Source organism: Vidua macroura, chromosome 1 (genome assembly GCF_024509145.1).
Source record: "Vidua macroura isolate BioBank_ID:100142 chromosome 1, ASM2450914v1, whole genome shotgun sequence".
In the NCBI taxonomy this organism is placed as follows: Eukaryota; Metazoa; Chordata; class Aves; order Passeriformes; family Viduidae; genus Vidua; species Vidua macroura.
This window is the reverse complement of record NC_071571.1, coordinates 148,877,781-148,897,654: the sequence shown is the minus strand read 5'-3', so window position 1 is coordinate 148,897,654 and position 19,874 is coordinate 148,877,781. Positions and strand designations below refer to the sequence as shown.

General features: G+C 44.8%; 1 protein-coding gene across 1 annotated transcript in view; it reads left to right on the top strand.

The window, feature by feature from the left end:
• Positions 1 to 19,874, top strand: part of COL22A1 (collagen type XXII alpha 1 chain) — a 200,051-nt gene that overhangs the window by 93,733 nt on the left and 86,444 nt on the right. The window contains exons 15-20 of the mRNA XM_053982357.1: positions 4,101 to 4,154; positions 5,386 to 5,439; positions 14,160 to 14,195; positions 15,576 to 15,605; positions 16,453 to 16,506; positions 17,409 to 17,462. Coding sequence (XP_053838332.1) covers positions 4,101 to 4,154; positions 5,386 to 5,439; positions 14,160 to 14,195; positions 15,576 to 15,605; positions 16,453 to 16,506; positions 17,409 to 17,462 — 282 coding nt within the window. The remainder of the gene's footprint in view (positions 1 to 4,100; positions 4,155 to 5,385; positions 5,440 to 14,159; positions 14,196 to 15,575; positions 15,606 to 16,452; positions 16,507 to 17,408; positions 17,463 to 19,874) is intronic.

Genomic DNA, 19,874 nt, shown 5'->3' with positions numbered 1-19,874 from the left:
CAGCATTTTCCCATCTCATTCCAGTTTTTCACATCATCCAACTTCCTATGTTTCTTTCTTCTCCCATCCCCATAAACTCACTAGTAGTAAGTACCAGGTAATTTGTACTATGTCAAAGGCTTCAACCAAATGGAACTGCTTCCCAGTTCCTTGTTCTCTCCTGACTGTGAAGAGCTGTTTCACGGAGTGCAGGTCACTCTGGGATTTGAACCATGTTTGTGACTCTAGCAAAAGACCAAATGCTTATTATACCTGGAATGGGCATTTAAAAGGAGTGCTAGGCAGGCACAAAGGCTTAGTTATTTCAGTTTGCTCAGTGTGTTCAGAGAGACCTCAGATGTTCACCCACTTCTGCTGTAGATATACTTGACAGTGCTCAGGGCCCCCCAGAAATGTTCTGTCTTGCTTATGACGCGAGCCAGTCCTGACACAGGTTTATCTCAGGGAGGGTCTGGCAGCTCTGACTGTGTTTGTGTAAAGGAGCAAGTCATCATCTTGCTGGCATAGCTCTGTTCCCATTTCTCAGTCTCCATCTTCTTCTGGAGAAGAAACCCAGCAATTATCACCAAACTTTTGCCTACTGGGGAAAATTATCAGTAGATGCTTAGTGTGAGCTATTGTGTTTCTCTTTACCAACATCCTTTCTGCTGTTTATGATAAAGTAGCCATGATCATATTTTGTATTACCTATCCTCGTTATTGCAGCTAGAGCAAATGGCTGGATTGTACTTTACCTTTGTCATGCTTTTCCTTCAGCTCTCTGCAAAACTGGATAGGTGTCCTGTGCCTAGCCAGTGCCTCTGCTGCTTTTCCAGAGGCAACATTGTCTAATCTGCTGGGATATTTGGCTTCTGGAAGAAAATCCATCTTTCTGACATCACTGTGATGGGAGAGGAAGCTGGAGCTGTGTGTGGGCAGGCCACTGACTAAGTAGAGGAAGATTAAAGTGGGGAAGAAATGAATTAGGGTTTTTTTCATTAGAAGGATCTGCACAATTAGAGGTGCTCCCCCATCCTTTGTTTCTTTGTTTTTTTTTTGTTTTTTTTTTTCCCTGAAGCAGCCAAATCTCTGCTACAACAATTGTGCTTCGATTTTTTTCCAGGTTTTAATGATGGTCTCAGTGCACCCACTGCCAGTGCTTTAACTTTTACCAGTCAGTACTACTGTGAAAACAGTGGGCGTAAATTCAGTGGGCCAAATATTTTCTTGTCTGCTTTTCAGTCTGTAACCTCAATACTGACACCTACGCAACCTGTGCTTCTTTGTGCCTGAAGAGAAAAGGGGTTATAATATCAGATGGGAGCACTAGTTCATGCACTGAGTATTGTTTTATCAAGCCTTCCCCCTTATTACAAAAAAAACCCTATGTATCCCATCCATCTTGCTGCATTATTCACATATCCTGGTACCTTGCACATAAATGTTGAGGTTTTATAGTGAGGTTCCCAAATCCAGTAGTACAGGTTACACCTGCACTTTAGGAAAAGCACTGCACCATATGAGGGATATCCCATGCCCTTTTGCATCCAATGAGCCCATCACAGACCCCAGGACAGACTCCAGAGAAAATTATGATGCATTGCCCTGCTAACAGGAGCCATATCTGTATGTGATACTTGGCATTCTAATTTAGACATGTCCAGCAGTTCAGTGTGACAAAGGGCATTGCTTTTGCTGCATAATCCTGTGTCCATCCTGTAAAACTCCGTTTTATTGAGAAGGGATTGTGTAAGAAGGCAGCAGGACTGGTCTGCTGCTGCCAGATGCCTCTGCAGTGGCTTTTTTTCTCCTTCAGCCTTTCCAGGGCCCTACAGACTCCTGAGTAATCATTTTTGCAACAAATCATTAAATTTTCTAAATGGTAGAGGTGAGAGAGCAGCACTGAAGTTTTGGCAGAATTGTCATTTCCCCTAGTTGCTTGTGAATCTTCACCATTTTGTTCTACTGTTTAAAAGAAGAAAAAACAACAGAACACAGGAGAAAGAAATGGAATCTTAAAGTGAAAATTTGAGAATGAAACTTCAATGTGTTTGCTCTCTCTGTTGGAAAAGTACCTTTCACTGAGTATCCTTATTTAAAGAATGGAAAAATAATAAAAAGTATTTATAATGACAGATTTTTCTGAAGAAACAGCAAAAAACACAATTGCTGGGAGTGTTTTCAAATAGCTTTTTTTGTATTTGCTTGTATAAATAATACATTTGCCTTTCCCAGCCCCCATTGGTGGCAGTAAGAACATCGACACTTTTCTGTTTTGGCACCTAAACCAGCGTGTGTGAAGTACTCATTGCTGCTGTATTGATGCTAAAAATTCTCCTGGGAACACACTGCACATTTTGTCAGCAATATACCAAGCTGTTACTTGCTGAAAGTCTTAAATTCAGGATATTTGTAGTTCAGGCAGTGCAAAGAAAAGCATTAATGTGGAAACTGTACCTCCAAAGCAAGTTGATCTGGGTGTCTGACACTGGTTTTCAGCTGGTTTCTGGAGGATATGGGTCTCTCTGATTTCATTCCTTGAATACATAATTTGAATTAACATTTATGTTAGAAGATTGCTTGACTTTTTAAGGAGGAAAAACAAATAGTGATTAGCAAATCCATTTCTGACTTAACAAATCAATGTAGTTTAAAAAAAAAAAGCTAATTAAATCCAATGCTGTGAGTGTGGGTTTGCAGGTAATAACAGTGATCTAACAGGGCTTAAGATATATAAAAAACCTAAAAAAATAGCATAAAACTATTCGTTTTCTGTCACTGCTTGTACTTGTAGAATTTGTTTTTACATGCACATTGATGTTAACATTGGCACTGTGTGTGTGTTTGATAGTTTATATTCAGCTCTGTGTGAAGGATCCAAACAAAATCTGTGTTTCATTTTTCAGAGGTTTAAGGACTTTAGAGAGTACAATCCCTGCTCCTAGGAGTTTTTAAACTAAAGAGATTGAATGGTCAAAGGCTACAATCACTAGGAGAAGAGTGAAGTTCAGCAGAAGTATGTCATTGACTCAGTTATCTCTATCAAGAACCTTGATTATAAAATAGGAAATATATTGAGCTTGAATATGGAAGAACAGTAGAGATCAGGGTCAGAATTCAAAATTATCCTGTAAACACAATCCTCCAAAGCAGAAGATGACATTGAGAAGGGGCAGCTGCAGGATGTTTCATAATCATAGGACAACAAATTGCAGTTATGGATTGGGAACAACTGATCAAGGAGCTGTCTTATGGAAGGGAGTTTGGTGTAAAGTAAACATTATCCTGGGATTTAAGCAGAAAAATAGTCTATGAAACATGAAAATATATTCCCGCTCAGAGTTAGCCTCAGGTGTATTGAGATTCATACACCTAGCTACAAGGAAGATGTGCAAAAATTGGACACTGCACAAAAGGGAGCAATAAAAATTATCAGAGAACTGACAAACATGCCCATGAAGAAAAGTTGAAAATATTATCATTGTTTAGTCTAGAGAAATTTGGAAGGACAGTTTTGTAAACCTTTGAATACATAACCGGTCATTGCAAAGATGAAGGAAACACTTCTCTCTGTGGGGGTCAGGGAAAGACTTACTGGTCTGGAACTGCAGAAAAAAAAAATCAGGTTTAGGTACAGGGGAAAAATGCAAATCTTCAAGTAATAAAGTGGTGAAATCCATTGTATATGGACTTTGTGGACTGTCCAGCTCTGGAGACATATAGGAATGAATTAATTGTTCCCTCAGGTTACAGAAAGAAAAGGTGAAAAGTGAAAGATTTTTTTTTACTGGGTAAAACTGACCTATTGCTGGATTGCTTCGTTATTTTGTAAGAGCGGTTCTGGGCTGACATTCTCCTGGAGCACATTGTCCAGTTTACACGAACCCACCTCAGCAGGCAGAGGAAGGATGCCAACATGGAAAGCTAGCACACAGCTGCTTCTGGTTGCATGCAACTTTTCATGGTACAGATGCAGGAACTTCGGCTATTTTTTCTATGGATCTGGCTGGAATTTATCCCATTCATTACTCTTGGAGCAGATAATATGGACATCACCTTCAGGGCAGTGTCCTAAACAGCACAGATTTAAATTGTAGTGTTTTTTTCTCTTCTTTTTCCAGGGAGACAGAGGCCTGGATGGATTCCCTGGAAAGCCAGGTGTGGAGGGGAAACAGGTATGTTGCAAATACTCAATAACTGGAAGTGTTTCTTTGGAAAGAGTGCAAGCTGACCCTAAAACTGAGACTTATCCTGGGTGGTTGCTGAATCATTACACATCCAATCATGTCCCTATTCTGAGGATGTTTGACACAATTTTTTTTTGTTTGTTTGTTTGCTTTTAGAGTTAAGCTAGAGTACAACTTACACTCACAGGAAATGCCAGTCCTTTAAATGTGATAGTCTACATGTTTGTCTTAATTTTCATTAAATACATAAGAAAGCACTCAGAAAAAAATCCGTTGTTTAAGCTCACAACAGGAAAGAAAGAGATCTGCATCTAATATATTGGGTTTGTTTTCAATAAAAAAAGGCTTGGATCTATTTACATTTTTAAAACAAAAAGAAAACAGAAAATGGCCTAGAAGATCAGTACATTTCTGCTGATCGGACACACACTGCTTTGTCTAAAACCGCTATCAGTAAATTCCACAAGACTGTTTTCATTACCCAGGGAATGATACCTAATGAGAAGCATCCTTTTCTTCCAAGGACCTTCTGGTCTAAATAGCAAAGGACAGAATAAGAAGCAGAGGACAGAAGTGATTTGCCAAAAGCCACGCAGCTCATCACTGCCACCTTTAAGCCCGATACCTCCAGGGTGCAGCATCTGCATTCTGCTCTGTTCCTCAGCCACAGCTTACCTTGTACCAAGAAGTGTGTGTCTAGTTAGTGTTTATCACTATCCTTGCAAGATGGAAATGTTTTCCAGTGTTACAGATGGATAAAGAACTGGTTTATACTTGCAGCAAATGCAGATGAAGTAGGAAATTGCAGAGGGATGTCAAAATGGATCCTTTTTGTTTAGTACTTCAAAGGAACGATTTCTCCAAGTGAAAACCTGTTACATGCACAGGAGTTGGTTTTCTGAAGCATTTCTTCATGTCTAGAAGAGGGTAAATCTTCATGCCTGAATTTTAAACAAAGTTTTGTGTGTGACACTGATATACTCACTGAACTGCAATTTTTCTGAATCAGCTGAAATTGGATTGGGGTTATTGTGGTTGCTGTGGCATCTCCATTGTTATTCTCTTTCCTCTCTGTGCAGGAGAGTCGAAGCAGCTTCATGTGTTCTATTAGTTCATTCCCAGTGCAACAGGATGTCACTGTGCTGCCAATACCTGCAGCCTTATCTTTCTCCTGCACTTCAGAAACAAATAATTTTCTCTCAATTTTGCCTCTTTATAGGGCCCTCCTGGCAGTCCTGGCCCTCCTGGTCCTAGTGGGACCAAAGGAGACAAGGTAAGTTGGGATGGGAGGCACAGAGTGGATTTAGAAACACATTTGTTAATTCTTCCTTGGGCCCTCAGTGCTGGAAATTTTAGGGCAGTTGTACTAATATTCATCTCGTTTGTATATAACAAAATTTATATATATTTAAATGTTTCACTTTTCTGACATGGCTTCAGTTTGAAATGGGTGTGAGTGTTAAAATGTATCTGTTTATGGCTCCTCTGCTCTTAGTTTAATGCTGATAGTGAGAATAGAAGGAAATAGAGTTTAGTTTGGGTCAGGTAATATTCCTCATCTAAGAAATGTGAGTAGAAATGTCAATATGTTTGTGTAGAAGCTGTTTTTTCTGACCCAGGAGATGTAGAATTGACTCAGAAAGTGACAACAAAATGCCTCCTACCTGCAAAATAATTATTCACTTCTCTCAGCAATAATTTTGACCTTGTTATTTTTCAGAGTTGTTAGAGTATTCAGGGCAGCCTTATGTTTCCCTGTCTGTTAGAGATGATGTTGTGGTTTTGGTATTTCCGACCCAGCTCTTCAGCAGGAGTGGAAAGGCATGGCCAGTTCTGGATTTCTTTCTCTTTTTCTCCTCTGGATTAAGTCAGTGACCCTTATCCAAGAATGCAGAGATTGGAAGCAATTCCCACTATTTTCTTCCTGCAGTAGTGATCAGTCTTGAGTTCATAACACTTCATCCATATTTCTGAACCAGCTGCAACTGGTGCTTCCAGAAGATATTTGTCTCCTTGGTCTGATATTTTCAGAGTGGCTGGTGTGTATCTCTTCATTACTTCTCGCATAACATGAGCTCTTTTTGGAACAGAAGGCCCTGGGCAGCCTGATCTAGTGGGTGTCATGTCGACTTGAGACACAGGGCTGGAACCAGATATTTTAGATTGATGGGCTAAGGCCAATGGTATCAGGTTCATCAAGGCAAAGTTCTGGGTTATAAACTTTGGCCAAAACAAAGCCCTGCAGTGCCCCAGGCTGGGGCAGAGTGGCTGGAATGTTGCCTGCAAAGTACCCCAGTGGGAAAGGCCCTGGGGTACCGGCTGACAGTGGCCAAATGAGAGCTGGCAAGTGCCCAAGTGGGCAAGAAGGCCAGTGGTCTCCTGGCATTCTGTGTCAGCACTCATGTGGCCAGCAGGACCAGGATGGTGATGCAGGGCACTGGGGACGCCGCACCTCATACTGTGTGCAAATGTGTGCAGATGTGTGGCCCTGTTGGGATGGGACTGAGAGATGCCTCTGCCCGAATTAAGGTACCAATGAGACCATCTACCAAACTCAACAATGGGGATTTTATTTAACAAAAAATGGGAGGAAGAGAGAGAGAAAGGAATAGAGAAGAGGAGGGTGAGAAGGGAAGTGGGGGCAGAGGAGTTGGGAGAGAGATGAAGCATAAGACAGTCCAAGACACTTGGTTCCAGTGGCATTGTTGTGGACAGGCTTAGAAAGTAAACTTTAAAATAACAAAAAGGAGGCAGCTTAATTAAAAAAAAGTAAGCCTGTTTATTACAAAACGAACAACTGGAAGCAAAAGCCTCCGGCTAGTCCACAGACTGCTTCAACAACTTAGTAACTGTAACCTAGGGGGACTTCCAAGGAAACCAGCTCTGAGGAAAGACCCGGGTGTCAGACACCCCAGGACTTTTAAACTCTCTCTCTCTCTCTCTCTCTCTCTCTCTCTCTCTCTCTCTCGTCTCCTGATTGGGGCACTCAGCATCCGCACTGTGATAGGTCTATTTCTCCATTGCTGATTGGCTTATAAGTTGGTGCAGTCTTGGCCAATCATTTTGGAATTCTCACCTCCCTTTGGTTGGTCTCTCTTCCAATCTTGATTTAAATTGTGGTTGTGTTCTATGACGTAATACTTCTGAAAGTTTCTCTGCCCTTTCACAAAGATTGGCACCCCGTCTCCTCCCCGGTTCCACTCGTCCTTTATACATGCACAACAGTACTGGGTTTTAATATAACTAATCACAATTTGTTACTTGTATTAACAACATTTAACTTGTATTAACAACATTTAACTTGTGTTAACAACATTTAACCTTGTAACAACATTTAACCATTGGTAACTACATTCCCCAAAAGTTTAAATTTTAGTTTTGTTCATAACAGCGTCACATTGGTCCTTCCTCACCATGTGCTTGTCTGCGCTGGGGGTCTCTGTGGTTCTTGTGGAGGTGAGAGCCCCTTGCCGTTCTTACAGGGTTAACACCTTTCTCCAGTCCTTGTCGTGAGTATTGAGGGAGGTGATTTCCTGTTTTCCTATTTACCATGTGAAAGGAGGATGTCTTCCTTTGCCTGCAATGCTGAGGACCCACAGACCGTTTCTCAGTTCCAAATGCAACCTTGGGGGCAGAGTGGGGATGCAACCCCTCCCCCCCGCCAATGAAGACCGGGCCTAAAGTCGACTTCTGTCTGGTTCTACAAGGCAGCGCTCTCATTCTTCCTCAGCCAGCTCTCCCTGACCAGGCTTCCATGCTATTTTCTTGTGGATGCCACACTGGGGCCGGCAACAGGATCTGCCTTTGGCAAGTGGTTGCCTAAGGGTGAGCAGTCATCACTGGTGACTGTCCCGGTGCTGGGTGCTGGCCCCGGGCTCACTCCTCCGGCTGCCCCCTGAGGCAGCTGCAGGAGAAAAGGCGGCGCAGAGCCCGCCGGGCCCTCTTGGCCATGGAGCGCCATCGCGGTGGGGCCGGGGGCTGCGGGATGGCTGCGCTGCCAGCGGGGCAGGCAGGAACGCTGCGGGCCAGGGGCTGGGCAGGCACCGGGCAAGCTCCTGCCGGCGGCTCATCCCCACAGGGCTTTTCCTGGGCAGGGGCGGCCTGGGCACGGCCAGCTTCCACGCCTGCTTCGTCAGCCTTGTCCGCGGTATCAGCAGGTGTGGCACAAACCACAAACACATTTGTGTCTTCGGGCAGTGCCGTAGGAAGAGGGTCACTGTTGCCCCTCGTCGCAGGGATCGCTGTCCAGGGGAGAAGCTGCTGGCTCTGCTCCCTCCTCTTGCAGTGGAAGGGACAAGGTGCTCTCTGGCACACTGTCCCCCTCTCCTGCAGTGTCTCTGTCAGGGAGCTCTTCTTCCTCCCGCTTTGCCAGTAGCTGGTCTATCCGAGTGTCCCTGGATGGCGCATCCTTGTTGAAGAGAGACCACAGCTCTTCAAACAGATGTGGAGGCACAAGCTGTGCGTAGTTTTCGGTCTCTCCTGCACAGTTTTGTCCAGCTGCAAAGGATGTTCTGCACCGAGGGGCTTTCTGCATCCAGGGAGGAGAGGATGTCTTCCTCCAACTTCTCCAGCTCCAGCCTCGATATTCAGAAGATGCTTTGAAGCATTCTCAGGCCCTGTGCACAGCAGCTTGCCACATGCAGTTTGCTCGGGCAGCTGATGAGTTTCCCCGTCCTCACAGGGGCTTCCAGATGAGGGAGAAGCTGAGAAGTCTGAGCATTCCTCAGGCTCTGATGTGGGCAAAAACTTATGGTGCCCCTCATCCCAGGGATCTTTTCCAGGGCGGAAGCTCCTGCCTCTCTCTCTTTGTCTTTCAACAAGGCAAGGGATGTGCTCTGAGGATTACTGTCCCTGTCTCCTGCATCCTGTTTCTGGGAGCTCTTCCTCTTCCCTCTTTGGCTCTTTTGGAGAAGTGTCCCGGCACTGTGAGTTGTCAGAGACAGACTGCTGCTCTGCCAACTGGGCAGGAGACAGGTGCTCAGAAGAGTTTCCTGGCTCTTCTGTGGCATCTTTGGTCCAGCCAAGAGTACTGGACATCCCCTGGGACTCTGCATTCACCTCTTGGCAGAGACTTAACCAGTCCTGGGTCCAGACAGACGTGATGCATCTGTCTTCATAAAGGCACAGGGCAAGGCCTCTAAATGAGACTCTGTAGGTTTTGCCACCGTGCTCTTCCTGCACCTCAGTGAGCTCCTCCATCTCAGTGTCCTCCAGGTGGTTCCAAGCAGACTGGGTCCCTGTGTGGAGCAGCATGCCACCTGCACGTCTCAGGGGTGGCAGGTGATGGCCCTGCCTTGCCGCTGACCCTCGCCAGAGCCTTTCAGCTGAGCTGTCTGGGGAAGGTGTTTCTGGGCCCTGTCAGCAGCCATAGTGCCCCATGGAGAAGGTGTCACTAGGTCTCGGTGGCTGCTGGCTATGGCACCTGCAGACCATGCTCTGCCTCTGGGAGAAGACCCAGAGGCTGCTGGCGCTGCTGGCAGAGGGGACAGCTTGATCCGTGCCAAGGCTGCTCTTGGCAGCTGAGGGCTGAGCTGGCAGGGAGGTGTCACTGGTAATGGAGGGCCGTGGAGAGGCGGCAAGTCTGACACGGACAATCTTTGTGGCTGTGTGACTGTGTCACTGTGGGGCAGTGACTGCCCTTCCTCCAGGCTGTCCTCCTGTTTGTAATGTCCTGGGAGGCTCCCTGAGGTGACCGGTCTGGGGAGCACATTGTCCCAGTGGAGGGGCGTGATGGTTGTCCAGGTGACCTGCACTGCTGCCTGTGGCTGCCTGTGGGTCATCCGTGGGAAGCAGGAGGAGGTGTCTGATGGAGGCAGCTGTGTGGACACTCCATCCCCACACATGGTTTCATGGCCCTTGTCCCAAGGCAGGTGCTGATCCCGGCAGCCAGGCTGGGCTGGGTTCCCAGCTGCACTCGCAGTCTCTGGGCCATTCCTTCACCCAGGCCCTTGTGGCACCGGCTCATCCCCAGTGCACAGCCTGGAGCCAGGCATGGCTCGTGGTCTCTGTCCCCAGCCCTCCACCAGGTCCCACTACAGCCTTTCCCTCCATTCCTATCCCTCACCTGTCGCCGCTTGGACAGCAGAGGCTGCCCCTCATGGGACTGGCAGTGGGCGTTCGCCTCCTGTCTCTTTTACATCTTGCCAGTGCTCTGATGAGCACTGGCCAAGGGCACCTGGGAGAACTGCTTCCTCCTGAGGAGCTGCTGCCTCATGAGAGAACTGCTGCCTCCTCAGAGAACCGCTCTCCTGGGAGTGACAACACGAGATGTTTGGCCCTGCAAGAGCCCTCCAGGTCACCACACAGACCTGTGTCACAATGGCCTCTGGGCACGATGCAGCCATGGGTCACAAAGGCCTGGTGGGCATGGCCACCCCTTGTCTCAGAGGCCTGGTTGTTTTCCATGGACATGCCCCTATCCAAGAGTCCTGGGGCTTTCCATGGAAACACCCTTTGCCACAAAGGTGTTGGTTAGGCCTTTGCCCTTCTGCTTTGCCTATGCTTTTTCCTCTCCCAATGATCTACTGTTCTCCCTTTTCCTACCATATGTGTTCCTCTCCTACACATCCCCAAAGATGCCCTTTGGTCAGCCAAACTGCTTTTCCCACCCAGCCCATCATGTGTCCCACCCCTTGACCCCCACCTCATGTAGAAAGAGAATCAGGAAGGCAAAAGCTCTGTTAGCACTTCATCTGGCCACTACTATAAAAGACAATAAAAAGTTCTTGTTTACAAAGATTAACAACAAAGGAGGGCCAAGGAAAATCTCCATTCTTTATTGGATATGCAGTGGGAATATGGTTATGAAGGATGAGGAACAGGCTGAGCTACTGAATGCCTTCTTTGCCTTAATCTTCTACAAGTAGATCAATTCTTCAGAGGACAAGCAGCCCCCTGAGCCAGCAGACAGGGATGAGGAGCAGATGAGACCCCTTGTAATCCTGGTGGAAGTCATAAGTGACCTGCAGAGCCACTGAGACACTGAAAAGTCTATGGGATTGGCTGGGAGACCCCCAAGAGTGCTGAGGGAGTTGTCAGAAGAGCTCACTAAGCTGCTCTCCATCCTTTATTATCAGTCCTGGCCAGTTACATGGTCCCAGATGACTGGAGGTGCCAATGTGACAAGCATGTCCAAGAAGGACTGCAGGGAGGTCGAGGGGAACTGCAGGCCTGTCAGCCTGACCTCGGGGCCCGGCAAGGTTCTGGAGCAGATCATCATGAGGAGGATCACACCGCCAAGAGAGAACAACTGAGGGATCAGGCCCAGCCAGCATGAGTTTAGGAAAGGCAGGTCCTGCCTGAGCAATGTCATGTCCTTTGAGGAGCAAGTGACCCACTGTGGTGGTTGCCTGCCACGACCTCAAGCAGTCAAAAAGCTCCGGCTAGTGCTGCCTTTGTGAGGCCGTAGCTGCCACATGAGCGGGCACTCCAGGGTTGCGGAGTGCCCCGGCGTGGGTAACGCAGCTTCAGTAGCTTTACGCTGAGAGGTAATGAAGGGATGAGAGGACACTTTGCTTGCAGGCCTGAGAACTTCTATTCCCCCATGCGTGGTCAGAGTGAACTGCTCTCGGCGCAATGCAAGGCAAAATGGCAACAGGACAAAGGAATGCATTAGAGTAAGTAGGGGGTGGGTGGACAGGGGTGGAAACCTGCCTCGCCCTATAGGGACAGATGACAGGGGAGTGACATGGATTATAACAACCTATGGGAACATAACAGAGGTGGGTACAGCGTTCTGGGACAAATAGAAGTGCAAAGGTGGGGTGATTGATGCAGAACTTTCATGAAGAAGCAGGGAGTGGTTACAAGACTGACACCCCAACAAGGAGTGAGCACCCCTGACTGACAGAACAATGTAAGGAGAAAACTGTGTAAGGTGAGAAGATTGACATGTCTGAGTGACAAGAGCTCCTGTGTTAAACAACTTGGAGCAAACCACTGTAAGGGAAAATAGGGGTACAAGGAACCAACTTAACTAACATTAATAAAATCCCTGACTAAATCAACCCAACCCACAACAACCCAGCTCAGGGCTGAGGGAAAAACTGTGCATGGAGCCTCCCTGGACTTGAGCTGAGCCTTTGATTCCATGTCCCATAGCACAGTCCTGGAAAAGCTGTCAGCCCAGGACTTGGGCAGGGACCCTCTTTGCTTGGTGAAGAACTGTCAGGATGGCTGGGCCCAGAGGGTGGGCCGTGAATTGTGCCACATCCAGGTGGTTTTTGGTCACTTGCGGTGGACAGGCCCAGTCCTGTCCAGTGTCTGTCCTTCTGATGTGGATAAGGGCATCAAGGGTACCTTCAGTAGTAAATTTGTGACGACACCAAGTTGGGTGGAATTGTCAATATACTGGAGGGTAGGAAGAGTCTGTGGGGGGGATGTGCACATCTGGATGGATGGTGTGAGGCCAGCAGGTTGAAGTTCAAGAAGAGCCAGGCCTGTCCCAGCAAGCCCCTACAGTGCCCCAGACTGGGGGCAGAGTGGCTGGAAAGCTGCCCAGCAGGAAAGGCCCTGGCAGTGCTGGCTGACAGAGGCTGACTGTGAGCTGCCACGTGTCCAGGTGGGCAAGGAGGCCGGTGGCCTTCTGGCATTCTGTGTTAGGACTAGTGCGGCCAGCAGGACCTGGATGGTGCTTGTCTCTCTGTGCTGGGCACTGGGTAGAAGTCTTCATTCAGTTCTGGGCACCTCATGGAAAGAACGGGGTTGAGGTGCCAGAGTGTTGCCATAGACGGGCAGTGCAGTTGATGAAGGGTCTAAAGGGTGAGTCCTGTGGGAGCTGGGTGTATTCTGGGGAAAAGGAGGCTCAGGGAAACCTTACTGCCCTTTACAGCTCCCTGGCAAGCAGTTGTAGCCAAGATGGGATTGGTCTCTATTCCCAGACAGCCAGTGACAGGACAAGAGAAAATGGCCTCAAGCTATGCCAGTAAACATTCATGCTGGACAGCAGGAAGAATTTGTTGACTGAAAGGTTTGTCAGGCATTGCAAGGTTCTGCCCAGGGAGATGGTAGAGTCAGCATCTCTGGAAATGTTCAGTGAACAACTGAATGCTGAATGTGGCACTCAGTGCTCTGGTCTTGCCATGGTGGTGTTCAGTCAAAGATTAGGCTCAGTGGTCTTGGAAGTCTTTTCAACCTTAATGTTTCAGTGATTCTATCTTTTAAGGTCCCTTCCAACCCAAACCATTCTATGATGCTCTGAATAAATAACAAAGAGTAATTGAACTTAAGAGAAAAAAATATGAAAGATATGCTGGGTCATTCAGAGACCTACATGAGTAATGAATAAATAGAGTGTGGAAGGAAGCTATGTGATAAATGTAACACTAGTCTGTGCCTAAAGTAAAGGATAAACCTTCTGTATGCACAGTCTTAAAGCATAATAAATGGTGGACATTGCTGGAGAAAAATGAACTGGAACGAATTGATAGCCTAGACGGCAATAAATCATGGAAAGAGGGTGTAGCATCCCAGTGTCCTGCAACCAATATGGCATGAATTGCTCTATAAAATGACTTGGGGAAAATGGTACAATTTCTCACTTTTTTTTGCAGTTATTTTGGTTACTAACAAATAAAAGTATTTTAACCTCCTTGATATCCATCCCCTTGGGGGTCTGTTAGGGATCTAAGCATCAAGCTGTTTGTGTGGTAAGTGTACAGAGCAAATACAAGACTTTTTGAAGCACAAATCAAATGCTATTGTACATCCAATGCATCGTTCATTTTAAGTCACTGAATGTCATTAAAATGTATGTAAAACTTCACAGTAACACAGACCACAACCAGTTTCTGCATGTATTCATCTGCAGAGCAGAGACAACCAAGTTGAGATTGTGTGTCCAGATCTATTAATTATGAGATGGTACTGAAAATAAGAATGTACAACAACAGTTGGAAAATATGATCAGGATGTTGTTTTTACTTTGCACTCTTGTGTATTGTGCCATGTTGTGTTTTATGTATGTTTTTTCATTTCTTTTGTATTTCCCTGCAGGGTGAACCAGGATTTCCAGGATTGCCTGGCACTTCAGTAAGAATTTTTTTAGCTTTCCCAAACTTTGTGGCATTATTGCAAGAGAAGATAAAGCAGAAATGCAGGTTGGGAGGATCTTGCTGAGAGATGTTCTTAAATACTTTTTTTTTAAAGAAGTTTTTAAAAGTGAAATGAAAGCATTGCATCAAGTGCATCAGACAGAGCAATACTGTGACAGGACCGTGTGGTTTCTGACAGTTGTTGAGTTGATTCCAAGTGGCCTTTGGTACATAGAGCCTGTGAAGTTATAAAAGCAAATGAAATTTTAGTATTGAGTAGCTGAGTGTCTTTGGCATGGACTGAGTGTAAGAGTTGGGGCAGGAGAAGAAAAAGGCAGTTTCTGATGAGAGGGAATGATCTTTCCTTAGCTTATTGGTGGAATATTGAGACAACTAGGACTTGATGTGCTGAAATCAAGAAAGCATTCATGAAAAAATTAAACAGAAGACAGAAGAGTGGGGTTTATCTTTATTGTGGCACTAGATTAACATCTTTTGTGCATCCCTCTGTCTTCAGCAGTGCCTTCACTGGTGCCAGAGACATCTCTGGCAGGGATGTAAGGATGTCCAGAGACTAGTATTGTTTGTATGAAGAGGTTATCTCCGAGTGAATGGAGAAAGATTTACCACTAAGTATGCAGAGGAGAGGTCTAGAACTGAGTTCACTTTGGGCTGGTAACAAAGCAGGGAGTATCTCTTTAACTTAAAAAAAAAAAAAAAAAAAAAAAAGGAAAAAGGAAATAGCACTGTTCAACTAAAGACAAGGATGAGAAGCTCTGTGGTAGTCATGGGTAAGTCAGCAGGCAATTCCCTTACTTGGAATGTGGTACAAAGTAAAGGAATTAGAAAAAGAAAACTATGAAAAAAAACCAGCCTATTTGGGTAAGAACATTTTGCTGTCCTGCTCAAATATGATATTAATGATGGGACAGCAATTACCAAGAAATTTTGAAGATGTATATAACATCTGAAAATGAGTTTAACTGATGGGGCATATCCCAAGCCATTCTCCTTGTTATGTGATTCCTTCTGCACTCAATAGATCTTTGTGATTTAGAATAAAACAAGAGCTGGGGAATTTACTAACTTATATAATTAGATAATTAATTAAGTTCTTACTGTTTATACAGCCACCCTAATCAGGTGGCTGTATAAACAGTAAGAGAAAGGTGAGAGAAAATCTTGTGTTAGTCTGAGTTCTTTAAATAGAAAGCATCTCCCAGCCTGCATCAGGATCTGAGGAGCTGAAGGAGTTATCATGCAACTTGAAGGAACAGCAAGGGGAGAAAAATACCCTGTGGGGCCCCATGATACCTCTGGCACCTTCTGCCTTGTGTTTACTCTTTCCATCCTTTATAACTCTGCATTTCTATTGCAGGTGCATACTGAAGGCCTAAAAGGAGAGGAAGTAAGAGAGACTCAGTATCTCTTATTTCATTGCAAGGATATTTTAATGTAATTCTGTTGCCTGTTAGGTTAGATTTTCCTTTAAAGTAGTACTTTAAAGGGAAGGTGGAAGCAATGGAGAAAATAACCAAGAAAGGAAAAAGGACAATGTCATTTTCAGATGTGAATCTTACATCAATGAGGAGTATGAATTGTAGAGTCAGCTATGCAATTATCTAAGGACAGGGATTTATTAATGTTAATGTTAAACTGTATTTGAGTTTTATGCCTAGTTTGTCTCTGAACCTGGGCACTCAAGTAGGAGGGACATGCCCATTGTATCAGTCTGTTAGTCCTATGTATAAAATATATAAATTTTGATTTTTTTGTTGGTAGAGCTGCAATTTGCATTTAGCTGTTACTTAATACAATTGTATGCATCATGTAAATGATACTTTAAAGCCCTTCAGAGCTCTGTAGGCTTGGGGGGAAATGCTGGTGAAAGCTGCTTATGCAAAAACTGTTGTTCTCCACCACCAAACCCCAGCCTCGAGTGTTTTAGTGGAATATCCAGGATATCCCTGTGTCTTTAGTAGAGTCACTTCCTTTGAAAAACAGAGAACCAGATATGGATAAGTTCCTGTTGAGTGTAGGTGGATCAGTCTGTCTGCAGCCTAGTGAGTGCTGATAATTCAAATAGCCAGAGATTAAGGAGAAAAACAGCTAGTCTCTGCACTGGTTCTTCAGGACTTGTGGGGAAAGTGGTGGTATAGGTCCTGTAAAGACAGATAACATGTCTAATGTACCTATGCAATTTTCATAAAGATATTTTAACATTTTTTTTTTTAAAACCCCAAACATTCCTGTAGGGAAAGCCTGGGCCACGAGGACCACAAGGCCAACCTGGACTACCTGGACCTCCAGTAAGTTGTTTCTCTCACTGCTTGCAATTTCAGAAGCTGAAACTCAGGCTGGAGTGAGGCATATGAAAATCTTTTACATTATTCAGGCTCTAAAATATTTAAATAGTGCCCACAGCCTCCAGTTTTCTTCATTGCTGAGAGGAGGTGTCATGCTGTGGATGGCCTGTCTGAACACAGGGAAGTGACAACCAGGACATGGGCAGAGTTTGCCTTAAGGCTGTTGTCATGCAGAACCTGATCATTTTTCTGTTTCTAATGTCCTGAAGAGCTGTATGGGCATTCAGCACATTTCAGAGAGGCATGGACTGATAACTTGTGAGCTGTCATGTCATGAAGGTCAGGGAGTAGGTGCTGTCAAAGGGGTTGGTGTTATGCCACAAGGTCATAGCTGAAATATTTTCTGGATGAAAACTAAGAATTAAATCTGTGTGTTTATATTTCAACACAATTTTTACAACAGTTTGTACATGCAAACATTCTTACTGCTGACTTAAATTGTAGCCTATTCTAGTTACATTTTATGACCCAGCTCTGCAGGATGTCTCAGTTCAGACTGTCACTGCCTCATTTGCAAACATTCTGTTTCATTTCTTTTGAATTGCTTGTTGTGTTTCTCTGTTGATTGGCTTTTGTAAAATTGATGGCATTGTGAAGGGGTGTTACTTAGGTAAATCTGGTTTGAATTATGTAATTTAAATATAGCTGTGTGCTCTGTATTTAATCAGGGCATTGTCACTTTATCTTGTTTACTCATTCTCTTCTGCTCACAGGACAACATAATAACAGGTAAGAGTTGTCTAGGTAGCCATGCAGTAATGGTAGCACAAAACAGCTAGGAAATTGTATATAGTTCACTTGTTTTTCTTATTCTGTTAACTTTCTAAATCTTGTCACTTTTAAAGGGAGAACCTGGTCAGGAAGGCAAGCCTGGAGTCCCTGGTTTGCCAGGTCAAAGGGTGAGTCGCTTCTTTTATTTAATCTGAGTCTCAGGAGGCTCAGGACAGCTTTGTTCAATAAGGTTTGCTACTTTCACCCACCTTACATATACTTGTCTACTTATATAAGAATCCCAAGGCCCAGATCCTTTCCCATATTCCTTATTAATTGTACAGGAACTTCCAGTACCTCTTGGAGTTGACAGGTTGAATGCAGTGCAGGTTCTTTCTTGCCACGTGCTCTCCTGTATTTATATCTGCTCCTTACTGCTAAGGGGTTGCTTGATATGACTCTGAGTGTGCAGAACCACTACTAATGTGGTCAGTTTGACATTTCAGAGAAATTCTGTTGTCCTGGAAGTCAAATGAGTGTAAAGATTCTTGCAATATTTATTATTTTCTGTCCTGTTTGGTCTGTACTCAAAAAGAGCATCCCCCAAAAACGGTAGCTGGTGTACCATTCTCTGCCAGGAGCTTAGTTTTCCTACGTATGAAGAAATCTTGCGATTTTTTTTGACATGGAATTACGTCTTCACATATTTAAGTACTGCTGAAAGGTAAATTTCATAGTGGGCCTGATATTAATACACTCATATTCTGAACCTGCTTTTCCTTGCTTGAGCTTGTTTATATGAAGAACATTTCACTAGACAACACAGAATCAGAATATCCTGAGTTGGAAGGTACTGATCAGGATCATCAAGTCCAAATCCCGGCCCTGCACAAAGCATCCCAAGAATCCCACCATGTTCCTGACAGTATTGTTCAAATGCTTCTTGAACTCTGGCAGGCTTAGTGCTGTAATCACTGCCCTAGGGAGCTTGTTCCAGGAGGAACAAGCCACACTATGTGAAAAACCTTTTCCTGATATCCAGCCTAAATCTCTCCCAGTTCAGCTTCATGCTGTTTCCTGAAATCCTGTCACTGGTCACCAGAGAGAAGAGATCTGTATCTTCCCCTCCTCTTCCCCTCACAAAGAAGCTGTAACTGCAATGAGGTCTCTCCTCAGTCTCCTCTTCTCCAGACTGGACAGACCAAGTGTCCTCAGTCACTCCACATAAGGCTATTCTTGTTGCCCTCCTCTGGACACTCTATAATACCTGTGTATGTTTCTTATATTGGGCACCCAAAACTGCCCCCAGCACTGGAGGTGAGGCCACCCCAGTGCAGAGCAGAGTGGGACAATCCTCTCCCTTGCCAGGCTGGTGATGCTGTGCCTGATGCGCCCAGGACAGGGTTGACCCTCCTGGCACTGCTGACTCCAACTTTCCACTAACCAGGACTCCCAGGTCCTGTCCCACAGCTGCTTTCCAGTCTTATTCCCCAGTCTGTACATCCAGGTTTGCCCCATCTCAGGTGTAGAATCCAGCACTATGGATTCACACCAATCACCATACAATTGGTGATTGCCCAGTCCATTTGTCAAGGTCTCTCTTCAGGGCCTCTTTGCCCTCAAGGGAGTCGACAAATAAAGTGAGATACCTGCTTAACATTTTTGGAGGCAGTCACTTGGGTCTCAGTACTACTGTTTAATGGGTCACTTCTTTAAGTAGCCACAGAGACTTGATAATAGCTCACTCCTTAAAGGAGATCATGGGGTTTGCCTGCAGTGCTTTGAGTCAGCACCAGCGTTACTATCAGCCTGTGTGAGAACCTATGAGCATAGGAGGGTGATGAGCAAACAACAGTACAGGGAAAAAATATGTACCTTGCTAAGAGCTTTTCTAGACCGCCCATTGGATTGCGTGCTATTAAATTTAGCTGTAAGCATGAATTTTAGGAATCTTCTTCTTGGGAAGATAGTGCATGCAGCCTTTAGTCAATGCCTCAGCAGAAAAGGGCATTTACTTGCTTTCTTCTAATTTCCTAGATGTTAGAAAATATCACATTAGCAAATAACTCTGCAGTGCTTTGCTCCTATAAGTTGGTAAGTTAGGAATTATCCTGGTTTTAAAGCCTGCTGTGAAATGTTACTTCTTGAATAAGATTAATAGAGCATATTAGCTGGGTAAAGGGCAGTGATCCATCAGGATTTGCAACAGGACAGAAAATGCTCCTGTTAATGATCATTCGATTACAGATGTCATTTCATCTCTTCTGTCTTTGAATTTTACCCTAGACTCTGTTGTGTCTAGGTAGTTAGTCTTCTCCTAAGGGTCTGTATTAGTCACCAAGCATCTTAGATTAATAGATATATTTTTTTAATTAAAGGCCATTATTCAATGACTGAATTCATGAGATGAATCAAAGTACTGGGCTTGGTGGATCTACACAAATCCCATCTGGGGGCAGGAGGTAACATTTCCTGAACCAAGCAATGAGGTTGTGTTCATTTTATTAGTCAAAAGTGCCTGGCAGCTGATCTCTGCGTTTTGATAATGATGCCCTCACATGAGGAGCACACTGTGTGAAGAAAGTACTCTGCTATTCTCA